This window comes from Nerophis ophidion, unplaced genomic scaffold (assembly GCF_033978795.1).
Source record: "Nerophis ophidion isolate RoL-2023_Sa unplaced genomic scaffold, RoL_Noph_v1.0 HiC_scaffold_171, whole genome shotgun sequence".
In the NCBI taxonomy this organism is placed as follows: Eukaryota; Metazoa; Chordata; class Actinopteri; order Syngnathiformes; family Syngnathidae; genus Nerophis; species Nerophis ophidion.
This window is the reverse complement of record NW_026907093.1, coordinates 56,884-69,857: the sequence shown is the minus strand read 5'-3', so window position 1 is coordinate 69,857 and position 12,974 is coordinate 56,884. Positions and strand designations below refer to the sequence as shown.

General features: G+C 40.7%; 1 protein-coding gene across 1 annotated transcript; it reads right to left on the bottom strand.

Annotated features, from left to right (window-relative positions):
- Positions 1 to 204: 204 nt before the first annotated feature.
- Positions 205 to 12,570, bottom strand: LOC133547748 (zinc finger protein 33B-like). The gene is made up of 2 exons (XM_061893299.1): positions 12,117 to 12,570; positions 205 to 3,760 (listed from the first exon to the last, which is right to left on the bottom strand). Exons 1-2 carry the CDS (start codon positions 12,241 to 12,243, stop codon positions 2,640 to 2,642), a joined length of 1,248 nt encoding a protein of 415 aa, XP_061749283.1. The 5' UTR covers positions 12,244 to 12,570; the 3' UTR covers positions 205 to 2,639.
- Between the last annotated feature and the right edge of the window lie 404 nt (positions 12,571 to 12,974).

Here is a 12,974-nt window from a genome sequence, read left to right as displayed (position 1 = left end):
TTTTAAGATGTTGTTTTGCAATTGGATACAACACTTGTTCGTTCTGTGATAGGGAAACACAATAAACAGTTCATTTTAAGAATGTATGCAAAGTAAATCTCTGTGGGATGATGTACAATATTGGCTTTTGCCTGACACTCCAAACTTTGACTGATATTGATGTTGTTTTGGGGATGTTAAAAAAGAGAAAAAACAAAAAACACATTTTTAAACACAATACTGGATTTATTTGATGTATCCACAAATGTAAGATTTTTAAAACAAAGCCATCTTTCCACAAAAAAACATATGCTGTTTTCTCTCACTTTTATACTGCATAAAGGCCTGGGGACATACATATAAAATAATCACAACACAACCATCATGATTCAGAGTAATAACGATAATTAACAAAATACATTATAGAGACCCATCAAATGATTCACAAAATCACACATTTTAAAAGTGAATAAAAGACAACTGTTCAAATGATGTATAAAGTAAATAATAATATGCTTCCTGAAGTGGTCCAGAAGATGTTTCAGATGTGAACCAGAACATACAGTCAAGAAAATAAGTATTTGAACACCCTGCTATTTTGCAAGTTCCTCCACTTAGAAATCATTGAGGGGTCTAAAATGTTGACAGTAGGTGTATGTCCACTGTATGAGAGATAACCTAAAAAGAAAAATCCAGAAATCACAATCTATGATTTTTTAACAATTTATTTGTGTATTACAGCTGAAAATAAGTATTTGAACACCTGTCTATCAGCTAAAATTCTGACCCTCAAAGACATGTTAGTCCGCCTTTAAAAGTCCTCCTCCACTCCACTGTATTATCCTGAATCAGATGCACCTGTGTGATGTCGTTAGCTGCATAAAGACACCTGTCCACCCCATACGATCAGAAAGACCCACACATTCAGCATGGCTAAGAGCAAAGAGCTGTCCAAAGACACCAGACACAATAGTGTACAACTCCACAAAGATGGAAAGGGCTCTGGAGAAATTGCCAAGTAGCTTGGTGATAAAAGGTCCACTGTTGGAGCAATCATTAGAAAATGGAAGAAGCTAAACATGACGCTCAATCTCAATCAGAGTGGAGCCCCGTGCAAGATATCACCTGGTGGGGTCTCAATGATGCTAAGAAAGGTGAGGAATCAGCCCAGGACTACACGGCAGGACTTGGTCAATGACCTGAAAAGAGCTGGGACCACTGTTTCCATGGTCACTGTTGGTAATACACTAAGACATCATGGTTTGAAATCATGCATGGCACGGAAGGTTCCCCTGCTTAAACCAGAACATGTTAAGGCCCGTCTTAAGTTTGCCGATGACCATTTGGATGATCCAGAGGATTAATGGGAGAAAGTTTTGTGGACAGATGAGACCCAAATTGACCTTTTTGGTCATAATTCCACTATGTGTGTTTGGAGGAAGAAGAATGATGCGTACCATCCCAAGATCACCATCCCTACTGTGAAGCCTGGGGGTGGTAGCATCATGCTTTGGGGGTGTTTTTCTGCTCATGGAACAGGACGACTGTACTGTATTAAGGAGAGGATGACTGCAGCCATGTATTGTGAGATTTTGGCCAAAAATCTCCTTCCCTCAGTCAGATCATTGAAGATGAGTCGTGGCTGGATCTTCCAACATGACAATTACTCAAAGCACACAGCCAGGAAAACAAAGAAGTGGCTCATTAAGAACCATATCAAGGTTCCGGGGTGTCCTAGCCAGTCTCCAGACCTAAATCCAATTAAAAATCTTTGGAGGGAGCTGAAAGTCTGTGTTACTCAGCGACAACCCAGAAACCTGACTGATCTAGAGAAGACCTGAGTGGAGGAGTGGGCCAAAATCCCTCCTGCAGTCTGTACAAACCTGCTGAAGAACTACAGGAAATGTTTGACCTCTGTAATTGCAAACAAAGGCTACTCTACCAAATATTAATGTTGGTGTTCAAATACTTATTTTCAGCTGTATCACACGAATAAATTGTTCAAAAATCATAGGTTTTGATTTCTGGAATTTTCTTTTTAGGTTATCTGTCATACAGTGGACATGCACCTACTGTGAAATTTTCAGACCCCTCAATGATTTCTAAGTGGGAGAACTAGCAAAATAGCAGGGTGTTCAAATACTTATTATCTTCACTGTATATATATATATATATATATATATATATAAATATATATATATATATATGTGTGTGTGTGTGCACAAAATGTTTATTGCATGTAAAATATGTCTTTTATTGTTTACTCTCACCTTTTTACTCAAATTGTTCCGTCCATTTTTTAATATAAGTACACAATGTTGCATATTAATGCATTTACTTGACTGAAAAAAGCAGTAATATAAAATATCTAATCTATAAATGTAGAAATGTATTAAACAGATTGTTAGACAAACAACAATGTCACACATGTTATATGTGCTGAAGTTGTTAGAAAGTCAAAATGAAAGTCTTGAGAGTTTATTTCAAATCCTGCAGTTTCATTTGCTGCTGCTGTTCTCACCAGCACACTTGTGTTTCTTACACTGCTACTTAGAAGACAATCTTTCACCACACACACTGCAACTCAACACTTTCTCTCCTGGGTGTCTTCTCATGTGTGCTACAAGCTTTGATCGTCAACAAAAGCTTCTGTTGCAGATTCAACAGGAATGCGATTTTTCACCAGTGTGTGTTCTCATGTGTGTTTTCAAACTACTACTTTGTGTAAAACCTTTACCACAGATTGAACAAGAAAAAGGTTTTTCACCGGTGTGTGTCCTCATGTGTCTTTTCAAATGTTGACTTTGTGTAAAACCTTTACCACAGGTTGAACAGGAAAAAGGCTTTTCACCAGTGTGTGTTCTCATGTGTCTTTTCAAATTGTTACTGTCTGCCAAACCTTTACCACAGGTTGAACAAACAAAAGGTCTTTCTCCAGTGTGTGTCCTCATGTGTTTTTTCAAATTGCGACTTTCTACAAAACCTTCACTACAGATTGTACAGGAAAAAGTTTTTTCACCAGTGTGTGTTCTCATGTGTACTTTCAAATTCTGACGTTGTGTAAAACCTTTACTACAGAGTGAACAAAAAAAAGGTTTTTCTCCAGTGTGTGATCTTATGTGTAATTTCAGAGAACTATGGTATTTAAAGGTTTTGTGACAGAGAGAACATTTGAAGTGAGTGTTGTCAGTGTGACATGTCTTATCATCTTTAGAGTCTTCATCATCAGTGTCAGGAGAGTGTGACGTTGTGTCCTCACTATCTGATAGTGGAGCTAAGAGCTTGTCTGCTTGTGATCCTCCACAGTGGTCTCCATCAGCTTCTGTTGTCATGTGTTGTGTTGAGCTGCTGCTTGGAGGCTCCCCCCCTCCCCTCTCCTCACTTTCACCTTTCACCTCATCATCTTCACTCTTCACAGGGACACCAGTCACTGGGAACTCCTCCAACCATTTAGGCTGACTGATGCCCTTTTCCTCCTCTTCCTCTTTAATCTGCGGCGGCTCTTGGTCCTCCTCTTCCTCTTTAAAGTTGGGGGTCAGTGAGTCCTCCTCTTCCTTTTTGATGTGTAAGTTCAGTGGGTCCTCCGCTTGCCCTTTAATGTGAAGGGTCAGTTTAACATTATGGGTCTGTGGCTTCTCGTCTTCCTCTTTAATGTGGGGGGGCTGTGGCTCCTCTCCTCCCTCTTTGATGTGTTGGGAATGTGGTACCCCTTCTTCCTTGTGTATGTGGGGGTACTGTGGTTCCACCTCCTGCTCACGAGGAAGATGTTCTTCATCGAGGTCTGCGGGACAGGAGAAAACAAACATTCTTCAGAAAAGTCCAGTTTTGCTCAGTCACATGAGACAATGTCCTGCACCAACATATGATCTCACAATCTCATCAGTTTCCCCTCACAGCAGTCAGGGTACTTCCAGCTGACACATGAAGAAGACCTTCAGGGGAATGTCTTCCCAGGCCAACATCCAATCCATCTTATTCATATAAAAACTTCCTAAAAGTCATTCCTGCAATCCTTAATGGTAGACACCATACGTGAAAGTGTGCTGTTCTCCCTCTGAATAAGTCATACACACACAGGAAATAATGTACCACATGCCAGCCTCCACACAGTAGTACTAGTGATGAGCTCCCCCTGCTGGTGGACAATAATTAGTCATTTTCACATTCTCTTTAGAGACATGTCTGTTATAAAAGAAGCATGAGCACAGTCAACATGTTGGCCAAGAAAGATGACATCTGTTTTGCTTTCATTTAGATAGTGTCACCACAGTTAAACTGGGAAGAAGTAATCAGATTACTGACTACACCTTCAAAAGATAACTTGTTTACCTTATGAATGATAGTAATAATGGATTATATTAATTTAGTGCGTTTCTAGACACTCAAATTGGGTTAGAGTGAGAATTGAAAAGGCATCATTCATGCAGTCCACACATTCAATCAAAATCAGTATCAGACAGACCGTATTTCCTTGAATTGCCGCCGGGTATATAGTATGCGCCTGCCTAGAATTACTGCTGGGTCTAACTCGTTTTGCAAACTAATTAGCGCGTGCTTAGCATTACCGCCGGCTCAGGATGAACCCCGAGTCAAACTCGTTTCGCTAAATAATTAGCATATGCCTAGAATTTCCGCCGGGTCACACTAGTCACGTCACGAGTGACACTTCACCTGTCATCATTTTCAAAATGGAGGACACTGATTTCAATAATTTGAAATCGCATCAAGGGAAAAAGATTAAGCGCTATTCAGTAGGATTTAAGGTCCAAGCTGTTGAAGATGCTAAAAAGAACAGTAAGCAGCTATGTTTTATTAATATACCGTAGCTGCGTGTGTCAAATATGAGTCATTAAATGACTCCCGCCTCTTGGTGGTAGAGGGCGCTAGTGATCCTTCTTGCGACTACTCGGCTGAAGAAGAAGTGACAACAAGCAGCAAGAGTGAGCAGCGTGTGTTTATTTGTTTCTCTTGCTTGCACTTTTAACATGGAGGATTACATATATCTAAAATAAAACAATTTTCAAAACTGGACTTTCAATCGAAGCAGGAGGTGATAAAGGAAGATCTCCATCGAGACAGAGAGACTTTGAACCTGAAGAAAGATAAGGAAGACTTCTATAAACAAGTTATCGATGCTTTTGATCAGAAGGAGCTGTGCATGGACTTCATTTATAAGTAAAGGTAAGACCATAATAACGTGTTTTTTAAATTAAATGTGCTTTTCATGATGGTATCCTTACATCACACTCAAATTTTTAAGCGCAGGACTAATTTTACCGCATGTCTTTGGTAAGTGCTGGAGTGAGAAGAGGTTTTATAATAATTACCGCATGCTTGCCTTTACCACATCCCTTTGGTAAATGCCGGAGTGAGAAGAGGTTTTAAATTAATTAGCGCCCCGGCGGGGCAATTCAAGGAAATACTGTACTTTATTAATCTCCAAGGGAAAGTTACATTTTTCAGCAATATGGTAAGCTACATTTAATAATAATAATAACAATAATAATAATAAGTAGATGAGGCAATTTTTCAAGGAATTGCGTGTGAATGCTCCAATGCTGATATTGAACTGAATTGCTGACAGAATGTAGTGTGAATGTAAGAATAGTTTGAATGTTAAAATGGTTTAAATCAGGGGTCTCAAACATGCGGCCCGTGAGACGTTATTATGCGGCCCGCACTTTGATATGACAATTTAATGTTGGTGCGGCCCGCGAGTTTAATATGAATGGCGCTTGACAGAGTCATACTTGCCAACATCCCCAATTTTCCCGGGAGACCCCTGAATTTCAGGGCATCAATTTTCTCAAAGCCCCTGTAGATTTGTACCAGATCAAAAATATTCAGGGAGTGCCATAAGGGTGCTGCCTTTAGCGCCCCCTACATCATGAACTGACAGCGTGCAAGCCTAGTTGTATGTTGCATCTGGCCATGAAATATCTATGTGTGTTATTGCAAGATATATTTGATCAACAGCTACACACGTCACACTAAGGGTGGCCGTAAGAAAAACTTTAAGACTGTTACAAATATGTGCCAGATTGTGAACCCACACCAAACAAGAATGACAAACACATTTCGGGAGAACATCTGCATCATAACACAACATAAACACAACAGAACAATTACCCAGAATCCCATGCAGACCCAACTCTTCCGGGCTACAATATACACACCACCGCTACCACCAACCCCCTACCCTCCCTACTTGCGTCGGTTGAGGTGTTGTATATTGTAGCCCGGGAGAGTTAGGGCTGCATTTGTGTTAGTGTGCGGAAATTTTCCCAAAATGTGTTTGTCATTCTTGTTTGGTGTCGGTTCACAGTGTGGCGCATATTTGTAACAGTGTTAAAGTTGTTTATACAGCCACCCTCAGTGTGACCTGTATGGCTGTTGAACAAGTACGTCTTGCAGCCACGTACGTTGTTCTGCACAAGATTCATACAACATGTTGTGGAGCCGGCATGTTGGTTGTGTGATATAAAAGCGTGCGCGATGACATGTAGTGGAGCAGTAGTCCTCTTTTAGGGGGTGCGCAAACCCCTGAAAGGTACTTGAAGGTATGCCAAGGGACAAGTGAGATTTATTAAAAACATTCTAAAAAAAAACAGCAATTCATAAATCCTTTATAAATATGTTTGTTGAATAATACTTCAATGAAATATGAATGTAAGTTTATAAACTGAAAAAATAATTTAAAAAATCCAACATTCAGTGTTGACAGCTAGACTTTTTGTGGACATGTTCCATAACTATTGATGTTAAAGTTTTTTTGTTTTTTTTTGTGAAGAAATATTTAGAAGTAAGTTGATGAATCCAGATGGATCTCTATTACAATCCCCAAAGAGGACACTTTAAGTTGATGATTACTTCTATGTGTAGAAATCTTGATTTATAATTAAATCACTTGTTTACTTTTCAACAAGTTTTTTTATTTATGTTTATATCTTTTTTTCCAAATATTTCAAGAAAGACCACTACAAATGAGCAATATTTTGCACTGTTATACAATTGAATAAATCAGACACTGATGACATAGTGCTGTATTTTACTTCTTTATCTCTTTTTTTTCAACCAAAAATGCATGGCTCTGATTAGGGGGTACTTGAATTAGAAAAATGTTCACAGGGGGTACATCACTGAAAAAATGTTGAGAACCAATGTTGTAGAGGACGTTAAAGGCAGTGCAGTCACGGCAGCCCTTAATAATGTCGGCCGGGTGAAAATTGGTAAAAATTGGGGAGAATGGTTGCACCGGTAGATTGTCGGGAGGTGCACTGAAATTCAGGAGTCTCCCGGAAAAATGGTGAGGATTGGCAAGTATGTTGCTAGGGCGGGAAAGCCATTCATAGAAAGTGAATTCATTAAAAAGCGCATGTTACATTTTTTAAGAAATCTTTTCTTGCGGCCCAGCCTCACCCAGTTTCTGCATCCAGTGGCCCCCATGTACATTGAGTTTCAGACCCCTGGTTTAAATGGTGAAGAGTTTGAATTTAAAGGAAAATTGAAATTTCGTTTGGAACTTGAGAAAGTGTTAGTTTGAATGTCCAGGATGAGTGGAATGAGTTGATGCTGGAATGGTTTGAATAGGTTGAAAAATGTGGGGATGGTGCAACTTGGAAAAATGTCACTCCGGTGGGTGTACGCATGTGTGGAAGGTACGTAGACACAGAAAACTCCCCCACAAGCATGTTTGTGTGATTGACAGAAATATTTCAAGTCAATGTCCAGAGGTATTAAAACATTAGTCAATCAATCAGACAAACGGTCAATGAACTTTGCAGTCATGGATACACTGTGTGTTTATTTTCTCCGGCTGCGGCTCTCGAACTGCATACAAAAGGCCTTCTTTTGTTCGTTTGGTCTGAAAGCGTAAAAAAGCGCTGCCTCAATATGGCACAAATAAAGCTGGTCCGGGGGCCCAAACGTTGCCATTCTTTTGTGAGTGTAGTCCTTATGTGACATCATCACGTCACCTTCATGAGGAAGCTGAGCTTGTTTCATACACGACTCCCCTCAGCCGTCTCCACTCCAACACGCATGAGCAGCTAACTTGGCTAACATTAGCAGGTCTGGTGATGCACCACACGTGACCTACGGTGGCCTAGGATGGACAAACCAGACAATTCTCACAAGACCACAACTCTTCTTCTCTCACCTTCCCAAAGTAATAATCTAGTCAATAATCACTGAACTCAACAAAAAAAATAAAGCATATTATTTCAACAATGACTTACGGAGTCACAGAATTGGCTAATAAAACAAAATCTACTGTTCACTGCACAATATTAGGGAAATTGACACAAATATAAGAGAAATGTTGTCATTCTTAGAAAAAGCAACATTTGTTAGAGAAAATAATGCCTTGCCGGTAAGGTCTATTCCGGTGTACTGGAGAGGAGGCTACGACAAATAGCCGAACCTCGGATTCAGGAGGAACAGTGTGGTTTTCGTCCCGGTCGTGGAACTGTGGACCAGCTATACTCTCAGCAGAGTCCTTGAGGGTACATGGGAGTTTGCCCAACCAGTCTAGATGTGCTTTGTGGACTCGGACAAGGCACAGATCTTATTGTGGCGGTCCGCTCCTTGTATGATCAGTGCCAGAGCTTGGTCCGCATCGCCGGCAGTAAGTCAGACACCTTTCCAGTGAGGCTTGGACTCCGTCAAGGCTGCACTTTGTTACCGATTCTGTTCGTAACTTTTATGGATAGAATTTTTATGCGCAGTCAGGGCGTTGAGGGGATGTGGTTTGGTGGCTGCAGGATTAAGTCTCTGCTTTTTGCAGATAATGTGGTCCTGGTGGGTTCATCTGGCCAATATATTCAGCTCTCACTGGATCAGTTTCAGCAGAGTGTGAAGCGACTGGGATGGAAATCAGCACCTCCAAGTCCGAGTCCATGGTTCTCACCCGGAAATGGGTGGATTGCCAATATCCGGCTTGGGGAGGAGATCTTGCTTCAAGTGGAGGAGTTCAAGTACCTCGGAGTTTTGTTCACGAGTGAGGGAAGAGTGGATCGTGAGATCAACAGGCGGATCGGTGCGGCGTCTTCAGTAATGCGGACACTTTATCGATCCGTTTTGATGAAGAAGGAGCTGAGCCGGAAGGCAAAGCTCTCAATTTATTGTTCAATCTACGTTCCCATCCTCACCTATGGTCATGAGCTTTGGGTTATGACCGAAGGACAAGATCACGGGTACAAGCTGCCGAAATGAGCTTCTTCCGCCGGGTGGCGGGGCTCTCCCTTAGAGATAGGGTGAGAAGCTCTGTCATCCGGGAGGAACTCAAAGTAAAGCTGCTGCTCCTCCACATGGAGAGGAGCCAGATGAGTTGGTTCGGGCCACGGGGAAGACCCAGGACACATAGTGAAGACTATGTCTTCCGGCTGGCCTGGGAATGCCTCGAGATCCCCCGGGAGGAACTGGACGAAGTGGCTGGGGAGAGGGAAGTCTGGGTTTCTCTGCTTAGGCTGCTGACCCCACGACCCGACCTCGGATAAGCAGAAGAAGATGGATGGATGGAAAATGTGTTCTGGACCACTCATTCATCCTTTAAACACACAATTGTCCCGTCCTTTAGGCGGTCATTTGGAATAGCGACTAAGCTACGAAGCTAAAACTGGCAAGGAAAATCCATACACCTGCAACACATCTCATCTGCTTGTGTTGTTGTGAACGACATCATCAATGTTGGAATAATGTAGAAACAGGACAGCAGTCGCAAGTGTCGCCTCCACACATCGTTCTGAGAACAGCAACACACTTCCCCCTTCAGAATAATAGGTCTGACTGCGCTAACAAAATAAAGGTTAAAAAAAAAAAACACCTTACACAAGCATAATGTACTTATTGATGCATTTACACAATTATTATGCTTTGACCCAAAGTACGGGTCAAAATTGTTCAAAGATTTATTGCACAAATAAATGTGAGCGACTCTGCATTTAATCAACAAACTGGAAAGAAAATAACATTTGCCTTGGTGCCCTTCTAACTTGCCTTGGTGCCCTAAAATATGAGCCCTCCTTTAAGGCAACACTTGTCTTGACCTTAAAGGGGAACATTATCACAATTTCAAAAGGCTTAAAACCAATAAAAATCAGTCCCCAGTGGCTTGTTTTATTCTTTGAAGTTTTTTTTTCCAAAATGTTACCCGTCCCGGAATATCCTTAAAAAAAGCTTTAAAGTGCCTTATTTTAGCTATCTTCGAAGCCACTGTCCATTTTCCTGTGAGGTCATCCAGTGCTGCCAATACAAACAACATGGCGGTTACCACAGCAAGATATAGCGACATTAGCTCGGATTCAGACTCGGATTTCAACGGTTTAAGCGATTCCACGGATTACACATGTATTGAAACGGATAGAGTATGGAGGCAGATAGCGAAAACTAAATTGAATAACAAACTGAAGCTATTGAGCGAATAACTATTGACGCTATTCGGCCATGTTTGCCTTAGCACCGCCGGTAAAATGTGCAGACCAACGATCGGAAGTTTCGCATCTTGTGAAACTGGATCAACTTAAACCCGTCGATTGGTAAGTGTTTGTTTGGCATTAAATGTGGGTGGAGGGAAACGCTGGATTTAAAAATAGTTTCAATTGTACATACAGCTAGCTTAAATAGCATGTTAACATCGATTAGCTGGCAGTCACGATGCGACCAAATAAGTCTGATTAGCACATAAGTCAACAACATCAACAAAACTCACCTTTGTGATTTCGTTGACTTCATCGTTGCAAATGCATCTGCAGGTTATCCATACATCTCTGTGCCATGTCTGCCTTAGCATCGCCGGTAAAATGTGCAGACACTGCGGCACATTCAATGGGGGTCTGGCGGCCGATTTCTTGCCACTTTCGCATCTTTGGGCCAGTGGTGCAACTTGAATCCCTCCCTGTTAGTGTTGTTACACCCTCCGACAACACACCGACAAGGCATGAAAAAACGGAAAATAACAGAGCGGAGACGCTGTGTTTGTAATGTGTTTGAGAAAATGAAAATGGCGGCTTCATTACCTAGGTGACGTCACATTCTGACGTCATCGCTCCTGAAGCGATAAACTGAAAGGCGTTTAACTCGCCAAAATGTACCCATTTAGAGTTCGGAAATCGGTTAAAAAAATATACGGTCTTTTTTCTGCAACATCAAAGTATATATTGACGCTTACATGGGTCTGCTGATAAGGTTCCCCTTTAAAAAGGAAACATTTGAGGCATGTCGATGATGTGCTTTTTTCCTATCCATCCATCCATTTTCTACCGCTTTTCCCTTTTGTTTTCCCTTTTGGACTTACAGGTGGGCAGAAGAAGGGATACACCCTGGAAATTTCCATTCAACCTTTACATTATTTATTCAAATCGTATCCTAATTAAAAATGTATCCTCCAGTTTGTGGCTATTGTAAGGCATATTTCCAAAGGATATGCATTTTTACAGGATGTTTTAGAGATAGCGATTAAAAAATGACTTCTGGGTATATTATATTGATCAACTAATTCTTATTTAGGGGGCTTAGTGAGCGGAATAGAGGTGATCCCATTGACTCCATTGATAAATCTAGGATAGTTAAGATTTTGCTGACGTTTCTTTAGAACTTAGAATTCATAAAAAATAAAAAACAAAACATGTTAATGTCTAACATAAGGTTTGTGAACAATAGGCACAGTTAAAAGAAAAAAACAGATCCCCTTTGATATGTTTTCTACATCCTGTGAACGGGTTGATGCTGTGGTGAAAGTGGGAAAATAAATGCATGTCGGGAAAATGCAAATTTCAGCAGAAATGGTTTTGAAACGTTTTAAAACCTGGTTAAAGATACACATGCCTTTCTGGCATGTGTATGTTGTAAAATGATGGTAGAATTAGCTTTATTATTTGTGTCATGCCCCCGGCCCGGCTCTGACTTGTTCCACCACTGACAGTTTGTAGTACAAATGGACTGGGATATGTAACTCATCTTTAGTAGTTACATTCCACAGAACACAGACAACCACGTGGTTGCAAGACCACGTTGCAAGTAGCAGACGGAATGCATCATCCTCACAAGACAACACAACTTCTTATACACAATATATTAAGCATAGTGTTATTCATCAAATATAAAGTTAGTAAAGATGTGAGAGTAAAAAGTAAACAAACCTGTTCTGTGTAACACAACTTGATGATGTTTCTTATAATAAACGTCCAGTAGTTGACGTTGTCGCTCGTCCTCCTCTTTTGTTGGACAAAGTTCCTCCTCATACTTTGCTATCCTTCTTTCGCACATTTTCACACAATCACAACACTTTACTCTCACACTTGATCTCTACTTAGCGATGTGTTGATAACTTCTGTGTCTTCTGTTAGCAGCTAACAAGCTAAGCTAACTAGCCAGCTAAGCTAACTAACAAGCAAAGATAGCACGAGAAGCGGCACAGTGCTTCTAGCGCATCAATACCACTTTATCCTTTACTAAAGAATCAAAGATGTATTTTATAGGCCGTAAATATTTCAAACTGGAGAACAAATAATAAGAGTGACGTATTAGTCCTACTTGCGGCTTTCTGCGTCGATGTGCTTTCACGACAGTTGGCACACTTCCGCTGCCTTCCGTTCACGCCGGAAGCTGGGAATGACGTCACAGCCGAGGGGACGAAGAGGCAAAATATTGCCTGCCGTTACTGTTACCATGCTTTTCTTTCCTGTAATATTTATTTGAATAACAATGTGATATAAAAGAGTGTCTTATTTTTTAAAAAATAAATTCAAAGTATATCAAACAAAGCTTTAATGATGGGGTTCAGTGGCGCCCCCGTGCGACATTTATTGCAATGACAAGAGTGAAAGTGCTAGAAATTGTAGCGATATTACTGCCTGAATTATTTAAATTTACCCTTCCACGTGTTTTTATTGTTGTTCCCTACACCTCATTCCTACTTGCTCATTTCATCCAAAATACTCTCATTTATTTATTTTCATTTCTATTGAGGCTCTTCTCTTTTCAACAACATCAATCAG

Excerpts from the sequence above, each read along its gene's own strand:
- LOC133547748 (XM_061893299.1), bottom strand. The coding sequence starts at position 12,243 with ATGTGCGAAAGAAGGATAGCAAAGTATGAGGAGGAACTTTGTCCAACA. Across the intron at positions 3,761-12,116 it reads AGTTGTGTTACACAGAACAG|ACCTCGATGAAGAACATCTT; the intron begins GTTTGTTTACTT and ends CCTGTCCCGCAG.